A 12,208-nucleotide genomic window follows, 5' to 3' on the forward strand; every position below is an offset into this window, starting at 1 on the left:
CAATATCGTTAATGTCGGTCCCAAAGGCAGCCCAAGCAGATTTAGGAGAAATTGCTGTACTTGGTTTTTCTCGAAATAGATGAAACGGGTTCAATGCGACTTGATCTGGTGCCTAACGCAGGGTCACCATACCATGGCCTGAGCTGATTCGCAGGCAACAAGCCAAGTTGGGGCGGGGGTATAGGTCCACGCGGCGGTGACAGGGAAGTTGGCCGGTATAAAAGGCGAACGGGTCAACACTAGGATAGGGGTATCAATGAGATGGTAGAAGATGAGATGAAAAAGAAGAAAAATATTTCAATCAAGTCCAGCAAACCAAAAAAAAATCAAGGCAAGGTCTATACATCCGATATCCCGGTGGCTGGTTATCCCCAGCCTTCGCGCGGGGCCATTGTAATACGAAGGCTTTATCAAGGGCTTTGATCCCTAGAGAAGCAATACTTATGCACGATTATACGACGTTGGGATCAATATAAAATATCAAAAAGTGAAACATAGATGTATAGATGTATAGAAATTTAGAATATGTAGAATTAAGCATGATTGTTAAATTTGGTATGGGTGTTGGAATGAGCTATTGTTAGACTTACATACTTGTTTACCTACGGAGTATGAGTACATATAGAATACCTGGAAACTACGATGTATGTTGTAGGAATCTATGGGCTGTTTCACAGTTACCTAGGATGGTTATTGCACATAAGTAACATAAATAACATATATTTTTATTAAGTAGCTCGAAGTTCTGTTGTACTTTGTATGGTTATCCTATCTTAGGTGCCGCTTTTAAATACGCTCAGTGGCAGAGTAAATTTCAGTCCGGAGTCAGGGTACTGCGTAACGACAGGGCGTGCTCAATTCTACCCATCATAAAGCGGCAAGAGATTGACAATGAAAATGGAAGGCCAAGAAGACTATGTTGTTCATGCAAGGACTTGAATTATTCGATTACTGCAGTTGATGCTATTAATTGATGAAATAACACTCAAATACTAAGCAGTCGAGCCATAAATCCCAATGTATCTTTTGCGCCCGTTCGTATATGTTGCTACGTATGCGCATATAGTCGGGTTACCTGGCTGTACCTACGTAAGCTAAGCCTGGACTAGTAACTAGTGAGCTAGTTATCTTGCAAGTAATATAGTACAAAGCACGGAGTGGAGTAGAAACCGTGGCCTTAGGACTCTAAAACCCTCCCTCCATAATTAATAAAGAAAGAGGCTTATGTTGTCCGAATAAACCAAGTCGAGCTCAATAGACCTGTCAGGAGGCTCAATAGGATCCCGTGTGGGTGACCTCTGACGATCCTCCTATTTACCTGGTACCTTGTATCTTGCATTGTTACAACCTCCTCTTGACAACTATTATTGAAATCTCGGAAATAGCATCTTGGAGCTTATTTCCTTTTTGTCCACCTACACCCCTTACCACAACTCATCGAGTCGCTATTCAACGGTCCGGAACTGTCGATGGCAACCGCATGCTAGATACCTCGAACCTCACAACCCTCCCTTAATCCCTTTCCTCGACCGAACACAGACCGAAAACAATTGATTCCTCATCATGCGCATTGTCAGTGGCATCACCGCCACCCTAGGCCTTGCTGGTGCGGTATCCGCAAACCTCCATCCTCGGTCTCAAGAAACCCGCGACTTCTTCGCCCTCCACCTTGACGACACCACCTCTCCCTCCCACATCGCCCAGGTCCTCGGCGCACGCCACGAGGGCCAGATTGGCCAACTGGATGGCCACCACACCTTTTCATTGCCGCGGGAGCAGACGGCTCAGTTTGACACCTTGCTGAATGATTTACGGACCAGGCGAAAGCTCCGGCGGCGCTCCGACGGTGGAATCGATTCTCGTGAGACAAGTGATGATCCCCTAGACAAAATCCTATGGTCGCATAAGATTGCTCCAGCGAGACAACGATTGCAAAAACGACTTCCGCCGGTCTCCGTACCTTATAAAACGCTGGACAAGAGGGAAGATGCGCAGGTCGTTGCTTTCCGGAAGAAGGCCATGTCATCTCTAGGGATCACTGACCCGATCTTCAGAGAACAATGGCACCTTGTCAACACATTGCAGCCCGGACACGATCTCAATGTGACAGGATTGTGGTTGGAGGGGATAACCGGCAAGGGCGTCGCCACTGCAGTTGTTGACGATGGGTTGGACATGGATAGCAACGATCTCAAACCCAATTACCTCCCAGAGGGTTCCTGGGATTTCAACGAGGGACTCCCGGACCCCCGCCCTCTTTTGCTTGACGATAAGCATGGTACTCGATGCTGCGGTGAGATCGCGGCGGCAAAGAATGATGTTTGTGGAGTCGGTGTTGCGTACGACAGCAAGATAGCAGGCATCCGAATCTTGTCCAAGCCTATCGATGATGTCGATGAAGCGGCGGCTATCAACTTCGCCTACCAAACGAACGACATATACTCATGTTCGTGGGGCCCCATCGATGATGGTGCTACTATGGATGCGCCTGGAATCTTGATCAAGCGAGCCATGGCCAACGGCATCCAGAAAGGCAGAGCGGGTAAAGGCTCTGTTTATGTCTTTGCCGCCGGTAACGGTGCAGCCTACGGGGATAACTGCAACTTCGATGGGTATACCAACAGTATCTACAGTATTACAGTTGGTGCCATTGACCGAGAAGGGAATCACCCTTCTTACTCCGAGTCATGCTCGGCCCAACTCGTGGTCGCATACAGTAGCGGCTCCGGTGATTATATTCACACTACCGACGTGGGTGCTAACAAGTGCTTCTCTGGGCATGGTGGTACCTCTGCGGCTGGTCCGCTGGCTGCAGGCAGCGTGGCGCTCGCGCTCAGCGCACGCCCAGAGTTGACCTGGCGTGATCTACAATACCTGATGGTGGAGACGGCGATCCCCGTGAGCGAGGACGACGGTAGCTGGCAGGTCCTGCCCTCTGGCCGCAAGTTCAGCCATGACTGGGGTTTCGGAAAGGTCGATACGTATACCATGGTCCAGCTTGCTAAGACTTGGGATCTCGTGAAACCACAAGCGTGGTTCCACTCTCCATGGCTGCGAGTGCATCAAGACATTCCCCAGGGAAATCAGGGTCTGCTCAGTCAGTATACGGTAACTGCTGATCAAATGAAGGAGGCCAACGTCGCCAAACTGGAACATGTCACTGTGACTATGAATGTCAACCACACCCGCCGCGGTGATATCAGCGTTGAGCTGCGCAGCCCTGCTGGAATTGTTAGTCACCTGAGCGTTGCCCGCGAAAAGGATAATATGGCAGTTGGGTATGAGGATTGGACTTTCATGTCCGTTGCTCATTGGTATGTGCTGTCCTTCTGACTCCATGATATATGCTTTTGCTAATTTGTTTCCAGGGGTGAATCTCCTATTGGCGAGTGGTCTATCATCGTGAAAGACTCCGATGTCAATGAATTCTCCGGCACATTCATTGACTGGCGACTCAATCTGTGGGGTGAGGCCGTCGACGGAGCTAAACAAAAGCTTCACCCCCTGCCCGATGAACATGACGACGATCATCCTTACGAAGATGCTCATGTAGCCACAACTAGTATTACATCGGCTCCAACAAAGACCGCAGCTCCTGCCAACCCGGATGACCATCATGACCGGCCTGTGAATGCAAAGCCAACGCCAACCCCCACAAATCCCACACCAGTTGAAGATGTGAAGATTCCCACCAACACTACCAGTAGTGCAGCTGAAACCTCCTCCCCTGCCTCTGCCGACTCAGGTTATATATCCTCTTGGCTTCCTACTTTTGGTGCTTCAAAGCGTACCCAGATTTGGATTTATGCATCCTTGGTCATGATCATTACCTTCTTCATTGGATTGGGTGTCTACTTCCAGCTGCAGAGAATTAAGCGTCGTCGCACCACTGCTCACGATGACTACGAGTTTGAAATGATTGAGGACGAGGATGAGATGCAACCGATGACTGGAGCATCTGGTCGAACACAGCGTCGTGGTGGTGAACTGTATAATGCATTCGCTGGAGAGAGTGACGAGGAAATGTTCAGTGATGATGATGATGCGCCGTATCGTGATGGGCTGGGCAATACCCAGGAAAAGGACGGCAAAGATGGAACCTCCCACGGTGGCCCCCATCAGGAAAAACCTTAATCTAATGTCGAAGTCATTTTGCATCTTGTTCGGTGTTGTCGATGTGCTATATTGATTCGGTGATTGAAATTGGAGACTATCCTTCGCAGGGAATAGACGGGGTTGGGATACTAGGGTCTGTCTGTATATCTCCCATTTGACAGGAATCCAAAAGCGTGCTGTGCATACTACAAAGATCATTCTATCAGATGTGAACTAATTCTCAAGGAATCACTGGAATACTAAAGATAAAAATAGTCGGCCACATATGCGCCTCTTTACTTTAATAGCTTGATTTATCTAGCGCGAGATGGTATTGGAGATATTATATATAAGCGCACTGCGCTGTATTTTCTGATGGTCTTTTTAGATATCTTTATGTCTCTCTAGATGTACACAAAGGCAGTAGAAAGCATAAATTATTTAGATGACTGCTGTACTGTGTTGATTCTAATAATAAAGCGATGATGACGTTCCGTTTCGGGAACTCCGCCTTGGGGAACGGCGATCATTGAACTCAGCTCCAACCTCCAAACTTTCCCCTCTATTCCACCTCTTTGTCCTTTTCAGTCCCTATCATTCCTTGATCAAACATTTCCTGCAGATATTGACTTCTCAGCATCACTGGGGTTCCAATAACTATCAGCCGGTTGACCACGGCCGACCGACAAGCCCCCACGATGGATCAACATGACGACTTTGACAGTGTGTCTTGGAAGCACGACCCAGACAGTGATGTCTCACGGCCGACAACTGCAAGTACAGATGCTGCAGAATCCAGTGAAACTCACCACGACCACAATGGCAAGCGGAGAATGAGCTCCGCCCAAGAAGAGCCCCAGGCCGGCCCGCTAGCCGACGCCGTCGACCTGGCGGGCATCGGCGATGGCGTTCTTGAGTGCCAGGTTGACTCTCCGCTCAAAGAAAATGACGGGACAAAAGATGCATATATCTCGTATCTGGTTACCACACATGTATGCTTTCTTTTTTGCATATACTGTCGGGGAGTGGAGGTGCAACTGCTGCCTTGACCTCTCGACATCTGTATCCCTCAAATGGATAATAACTGACATATTTAGACCGACTTCAAATCATTCCAAAAGCCCGAATTTACCGTTCGGAGGCGCTTCACCGACTTCTACTTCCTATACAAGACGCTCTATCGCGAGTACCCAGCATGCGCGGTGCCGCCGCTCCCGGACAAGCACAAGATGGAGTACGTGCGGGGAGACCGGTTCGGGCCGGAGTTCACAACGCGACGAGCCTGGTCGCTGCATCGATTTTTGAAACGCTTGACGCTTCACCCTGTGCTTCGGCGGGCGCCTCTTCTCACTATCTTCTTGGAATCGCCAGACTGGAATGCGCATATGCGCCTGCACTCAACACGGGTATCAACAAATACCGGGTCGGATGGTGCGGCTACTGGTATCTTTGATAACTTTACTGATTCCTTTGTCAACGCCTTCTCTAAAGTGCACAAGCCAGACCGGCGCTTTATCGAGGTGCGAGAGAAGGCCGATAAGCTAGACGAAGACCTATCACATGTGGAGAAGACCGTGGCGCGGGTTGCGCGGCGTGAATCTGATATGGAGACAGACTATGCTGAGCTAGCGACGCAGTTCCGCAAACTCGTCCCGTTAGAGCCTGCTATTGAGATGCCCCTACAGGTCTTTGCAGCTTCAGTGGAAGAGACCGCGCGTGGGATGCGCGGGCTGAAGGACCACACCGACCAGAACTACTTGGGCTCGCTGCGCGATGCCGAGTCGTATATCATGTCCCTCAAATCCCTGCTGAAGACACGCGAACAGAAACAGCTCGATTTCGAGGCCTTAGTCGATTACCGCAATAAAGCTGTGACCGAGCGTGACTCTCTGGCTGCCAATCCAACTGCTTACTACGCTTCAAACCCGCTCACCTCATCCCCAGCATCTTTCATCCGCTCTAAAATGGAGGACATGCGCGGCGTCGACCACGAACAGTCCCGCCGCGAGCGTGTGCGAAAGCTTGAGCTCCGCATTGACGAATTAACCCGCGAGGTCGAGTCGGCCAAAACTACATCCGAGATGTTCGATGAGGAAGTAATTCGTGAAGTCGCAGATTTCGAACGTATCAAGGCGGTCGAGTTCCGAGATGGGCTCGGTTCATTCGCCGATTCGCACATTGAGTTCTACCAGGGCGTGCTCTCTACGTGGGAGCGGTTTGTAGCAGAGATGGAGGGCGAAGCTGAGCCCGGACATGACTCTGATGCGCCTGCTAGCGGAGCCATTTAGCTATTTCGGTCTGTGCATGCTTAAGTCATTACCGAGTCTGATATAGCAGTTCATGTCTTCGTTTTTGCTAGCTTATTCCGTGTTTCATACCCGCAATACCATCATAAATCTTCATTTATTCAGATATGCAGCCACTCAGGCAAGTCAAATTCAATAGCGATGGACCAAACCTCCATGCATTAAAAGCTTAACAGCCGTTCATAAAAGAAGAGGGATTCCCATCACCAGCGTGGACAGAACCCCGGAGCTCTATGCACGGTTAATATTGTTTGTACTGTTTGCACCGCATGTCTATCTTCGATCATCCGATGCAACTTCCAATGGATCACCAAACACAATGCGTCCAATCTCCAGAGCCGTGCTTCGGCCGTATGTTTGCCCAACCTGCCGGCATGGCATTAGCGCCGGTCGGCGGCAATTTGCGTCTAAATCGGATTCTCCTGACCTCTACGATGTGGTTTGTGTTGGAGGCGGGCCCGCGGGCCTAGGGTTATTGGCCGCACTTCGTATGTATAACATATGTAACGCAAATAAGAAAGATATATACTGATACAATGTTACTACAGGAGCATCGCCTATTACCTCGAAGCTCAAAGTAGCCCTCATCGAGAGCCAAGATCTCCGCAAAGCCAAAGCTTGGGACCTTGAACCGAACCAGTTCTCCAACAGGGTCAGCAGCTTGACCCCCTCGACCGTCTCGTTCCTGCGTAGCATTGGCGCCTATGATCAACTCGATGTCAACCGCGTGCAAGAATACCAGGACATGCAGGTCTGGGACGGCCAAACCGGATCCCGAATATCATTCGATTGGTCAATGGAGACATCCCCATTCGAAGAGATGCGCACTGTAGCAACAATGACGGAGAACGCGAACCTGGTGCGCGCCCTGCTACGCCGAATCGCCGAATCAGGCGACGATAACCTCTCCCTCTTCTCAAACTCCACAGTCGCATCCATCGAAAACGGCTCAGATCTCAAACCCGAAGGTCCCGACCTCTCAGCCTGGCCAGTCCTCACCGTCAAGCCCACAGGCCCAGCCGCAGAAACAGAGCCACCCAAGCGCATCGCTGCCCGTCTCCTCGTCGGTGCAGACGGTATCAACAGCCCCGTCCGCTCCTTCGCAGACATCCCAACCCAAGGCTGGGACTACGGCCGTCACGGCATCGTCGCATCCCTCGCTCTCGCAGAGCCAGCAACCCAACCCTTCCCGGCCTCAAAGCGCACAGCCTACCAGCGCTTCCTCCCCGCTCTCGGTGGCCCAATCGCCCTCCTCCCCCTGCCAAACAACCACGCAACCCTCGTCTGGTCAACAACCCCCGAGAACGCAGCTTACCTAAAGTCCCTCCCAACCCCGGCCTTCCTCGCAATGGTCAACGCCGCCTTCCGTCTTGACATGAACGACCTAACCTACATGATGGGAATGCAATCATCCTCTTCCACCTCTGATTCAACCCCGTCCCACCAAGACGAACTCACCTGGCGCGCCCAGCACACACCCCTCCCATCCCAAATCCCTCCCCCGGCAACAGGCGTGCAGACAGGAACAGTTGCTTCCTTCCCTCTGCGTTTCAGACACGCAGCGCAGTACATCTCGCCACGCATTGCCCTTGTCGGTGACGCAGCGCACGTCATTCACCCGCTCGCTGGACAGGGCCTGAATCTCGGCCTGGCGGATGTTGCTTCGCTCTCGAAGACTATTCAGTATGCTGTCTCGCATGGCATGGATATCGGTGACTTGCTTACTCTCGAGCGATACTCGTCTGAGCGGTACTTGCCCAATGCGAAGATTGGCGGCGCTTGCGATCTCTTGCATAAATTGTATAATGTCCCTGGGGAAGGGCCTGTTACTTGGGCGCGTAGTATTGGACTCAGTGTTGTTGATCGGTTGCCTTTTGTTAAGTCGTTCTTGATGAAGAATGCTGAGGGGTATTAGGTGATGTTGTGAAGGGTGTGTGTATATGTATAGCTTTTTCTTCTGTGTATTGTACTTCTAGTCGTTTTTATATGAAAGCCTTTTTTTATAACCAAGTTCCAAGGCTGTGCCTTTGTCTTTCACACACGGTTTGAACCGCTTTGAGAATCTCATGATATATATAGATGTTGTGAGGTCATATAATAAGCCTCCTAATGTTGTATCAAACCAAAGCACAGGGGAAATGCAATGAATTGGGTATTTTGGTACTATAAGACATCAACCCTCATCTCTGAAAAATATCTCTAGTTCTTTTTCTCTGAAGAATAAACCCCCCAGTTCTTTTGATAGGCCGTCGAGCCCCAAGCCCGACAATGCAAGAGATCTACATAATTTTAGGGAAACATAGAAACCCTCTGAAAAACACGCTCTAAAGGAAAATAAAATGAAAAATGCAGACCCACAATTGTTTAATCACTTAAACGCTTGTGCCCTGCAGCTGCTGTGCCAGGGAGGAAACACCACCTTGCTGCTTCTTAGCAAGACGGGTTTGCAGCTCGGGAACGAGGGAGGAAATCTCAACCTCGACACCCTCCTTCTCGGGGTGTCCGTCGGGAAGACCCATCTCCTTGATGCGGCACTTGCCAGCGGCGAGCTCTTCCTCACCGAGGATGATACCGAAGGGGATGGCGCCTTGTTCGGCGGCTTTGAATTGCTGGGGCAGCTTGGGCTTCAGCTTGTAGGAGAACTCAGCCTGGAGACATACATGTTAGTGAATATTCTTATAGACAAGTAGTCGACGGAAATGGAAGGCTTACCTTGATACCAGCGCTCCACAGCTTCTGGCAGATCTCCATGCGCTCCTTCAACATTCCGTTGAAGCCCTTACCACCGAAGGCCATGACGTAGGCGTCGACCTCACTGCTGCGAAGGGCATCGGACTTCTGCTCGCGCTCAATGCGTGCCTTGGTGATGGAGAAGATACGGTCGACACCGAATGAGATTCCGACACAGGGGATCTGCGCCTTGGGCTGGAACATGCTGACCAGGTTATCGTAGCGACCACCAGCAGCAACACTGCCGACACCGAGGGTGGGGTCGTTGGATCGGTCATCATCCTCGGAGAGCTGCTTGGACTTGCCCTTCTTGCCGGACTTCTCAGCCTTCTGTGCCTCTGGGGCGTCGGCCTGCACACCGGCCGAACCCTCGGTGACAACCTCGTAGATGACACCGGTGTAGTAGTCCAGACCACGGGCAAGGGACATATCGAATGAGATCTTATCCAGCACGCCGAATGCCTCTAGGTAGTCCATCATCAGAGCCATTTCCTCGAGACCAGCCTTGGCGGAGGCATTGGCGTTGAGGGCCTCATCCTTTAGGAGGGAGTCGAGCAGTTCGCGCGAGCCCTTGTTCATAACGTATTTCTCAATACGATCCGCAACCTCGGGGTCAAGAGACTTCTGTTCGACCATTTCCTTGCGCACATCCGCCCACGGCATCTTGTCCAACTTATCGACGGCACTGGAGATAGGGCGGAGCTTGTCCTCGGGGACACCACAGACGGCAAAGACACCGTCCAGGATCTTGCGGTGGTTAAGCTTGATAGTGTAACGACCACCCCAGCCGAGCTCCTCGAAGACCTCGCTGACGATACGCAGGATCTCGGCATCGGGAACCATAGCGTCGAAGGTACCGGCGATATCGAAGTCGCACTGGTAGAACTCACGCATGCGGCCCTTGTTGATGGCGGGCTGGTCACGACGGTAGACCTTGGCGATGTGGTAGCGCTTGATGTTGCGGACGTCGGTGTTCATGGCGAGCCAGCGCGCGAAAGGCACTGTCAGATCGTAGCGCAGCGAGCAGATCTCGCCACCCTGGTCCTTCAGGTCGTAGATGAGCTTGGAGTCCTCGCCATATTTGCCAGCCAGGATCTCGCGCAACTCGAAGACGGGGGTGTCTAGTGCGGTACCGCCGTGGCGCTTGAAGACGTTGGAGATGGTGGTGAAAATGCGATCTCGGAGGAGGGCATCGGAGCCGGCCCAATCCTTGGTGCCCTTGGGGGTCTTGAGGTTGAATGTAGGACCCTTGTCTTTTCCCATTGTGATTGATTCGGCGGAGCGATGGGAGGAGGAAAACTGGCGAGTGCGGCGGGGATAAATTATTTGGTGGGGGATGGTGGGGGCAGGGATATTATTTTTATTCGAGGTGACTCGACGGTTCTGCAGGGAAGCGCAATGAGTCAGGCGAGAAATCGGAGTTGGACCAAATGGATTGGCAATTGCTCGTTGAACAGAGCGCAAAGGAACAGGAATTGACGGCATAAAAAAGAACGGCGCTGCGAAACAAAATTATTGGGTTCATCCCGACCATCTCCTGGCCTCCTGAGGCATCTGCTGATTCGGTGATTCTTTCTGTTTGGGGGTTATTTCTCCGGTGAATTTATCCGGATCAATCCTCCAAGTGTTCCATAAACTCTGCTCTACTCTTTTCTTTCTTGGGTTACAATATGTGTCAAGGAAACCCTTGGAAGTATGCACATCCCCCTGGTGTGATCTCTCATACCTTTTGACCACTGACCACCTACTCCGTACATAACTACAAATGCCTACTATGTTGTATGTTCATGCTGCCCCACTAATAAACCGGACTTTGTAAAGACAAAGACATTGAAAAAGCAATTATATACTTCTATGTCTAGGTACTATTAGAAGAGTTATTAAGCCTTAGGGCGTTATAGCCGAGTTCTGGACTTTCCCCGGATCTGCCTTGTTACGCTGGAAATGGAACCGGAGGTCTTTGGGAAATGCTCTTTCCTCTTTGGGACTGGGGGCCTAGACGCATTCCAATGATCATCATACAACTATGCGGTACGGGGTACTCCGTATATATCGTACATTATACGGAGTACATACATTGTAGTTACATACATTGTACTCCGTACTCCGTAGAAATAGACATGACATACAAAGTATACCATAAATCACTCAATTCGGGAGGAAACCGAGATCTACTCCACAGTCCATAACGTCATCTGATCCGATAGAACTGATAGACTACGGTGTGTCCAGGTGGATTGCTTTCCTATCTTCCTTAATATCGGCAAACTCAACTTCAACATGCGTCTTTTTTTTTTACCGAACCCCTTGAAAGAGCTCAAGTTTGTCTCGCCACCCCCACCATGCCATGCACTCCGTATAGATTTGGGAACGGAGTCACATTTCTCGTTCAATTTGCTTTTTTTTGTCTCATTGGCGAAGTGGTCAGATCACATTGTGAGTTTCGATCAGACGTTGAAGCCAGATTACCCAGATTAGCCAGAGTGCCCCATCGCGGGAACGTGCGTTGTGGTACCGAATGGCTGAATTTGGTATTGTTGCCGCCTATTGGACCCCGCAAGGGGGGGGGAGGGGGATTAAAAACCCAAAAAAGGTTGATAAAGGCTGACGTTAGCACACACCTCCTCGGGGCGAAGCATATCCCATTGGAAAAGTATTTATGGAATCTAGTTTGTTCCAGCCCCGAGTGATCTCCCCTGATCCGGTCACATTTCGAGTAAAAGAGTTCAGGCATGTAAGGAACAGTCACATTTCAACTTTGGAAGGGGCCGGGGTCCACCGCCACCTTCCTTCCCCACGCCGGAGATGATCATTGGCCGTTATGGGAACGCCATGCGAGGGGCGGACACGGGCGGACACATGGCCCGTGAGCGAGGGTGGCCTAGAACCAATCACCGAGATGGAGTTCTTGGTTCAGCGATGAGAGAGGAGTCTCTCTCCCATGGACGTGGAGTAGGGCCACTCCGCTGGGGAAAAGGGTTGTAGCCAATGGGTATAAGATGGGGCTCCGGTATAGCCGGTGTTTCCTTCTTCTTTTTTTTTTTTTTACTGGAAGTGAATGTTAACGTGAGTGTCAA

General features: G+C 50.8%; 5 protein-coding genes across 5 annotated transcripts; 4 read left to right on the top strand and 1 right to left on the bottom strand.

Moving 5' to 3' along the window:
- Positions 1–1,563: 1,563 nt before the first annotated feature.
- On the top strand, positions 1,564–4,134 carry kexB (kexin kexB; the record flags this gene model as incomplete). Its single annotated transcript, XM_016747851.1, has 2 exons — positions 1,564–3,314; positions 3,369–4,134. 2 exons carry the CDS (start codon positions 1,564–1,566, stop codon positions 4,132–4,134), a joined length of 2,517 nt encoding a protein of 838 aa, XP_016593338.1.
- A 659-nt stretch (positions 4,135–4,793) lies between these two features.
- PEX2_105840 (sorting nexin-4) lies at positions 4,794–6,383 on the top strand (the record flags this gene model as incomplete). Its single annotated transcript, XM_016747852.1, has 2 exons — positions 4,794–5,087; positions 5,193–6,383. 2 exons carry the CDS (start codon positions 4,794–4,796, stop codon positions 6,381–6,383), a joined length of 1,485 nt encoding a protein of 494 aa, XP_016593339.1.
- Positions 6,384–6,720: 337 nt separating this feature from the next.
- Positions 6,721–8,316, top strand: PEX2_105850 (putative ubiquinone biosynthesis monooxgenase (Coq6); the record flags this gene model as incomplete). The annotated part of the gene is made up of 2 exons (XM_016747853.1): positions 6,721–6,889; positions 6,950–8,316. The coding sequence occupies 2 exons, from the start codon at positions 6,721–6,723 to the stop codon at positions 8,314–8,316; spliced, it is 1,536 nt and encodes a 511-aa protein (XP_016593340.1).
- A 457-nt stretch (positions 8,317–8,773) lies between these two features.
- PEX2_105860 (histidine--tRNA ligase) lies at positions 8,774–10,394 on the bottom strand (the record flags this gene model as incomplete). Its single annotated transcript, XM_016747854.1, has 2 exons — positions 8,774–9,049; positions 9,114–10,394. 2 exons carry the CDS (start codon positions 10,392–10,394, stop codon positions 8,774–8,776), a joined length of 1,557 nt encoding a protein of 518 aa, XP_016593341.1.
- A 21-nt stretch (positions 10,395–10,415) lies between these two features.
- Positions 10,416–10,610, top strand: PEX2_105870 (uncharacterized protein; the record flags this gene model as incomplete). Its single annotated transcript, XM_016747855.1, has 1 exon — positions 10,416–10,610. The coding sequence occupies one exon, from the start codon at positions 10,416–10,418 to the stop codon at positions 10,608–10,610; it is 195 nt and encodes a 64-aa protein (XP_016593342.1).
- Positions 10,611–12,208: the final 1,598 nt, after the last annotated feature.

Source organism: Penicillium expansum (assembly GCF_000769745.1).
Source record: "Penicillium expansum strain MD-8 chromosome Unknown contig362, whole genome shotgun sequence".
NCBI classification, from domain to species: Eukaryota; Fungi; Ascomycota; class Eurotiomycetes; order Eurotiales; family Aspergillaceae; genus Penicillium; species Penicillium expansum.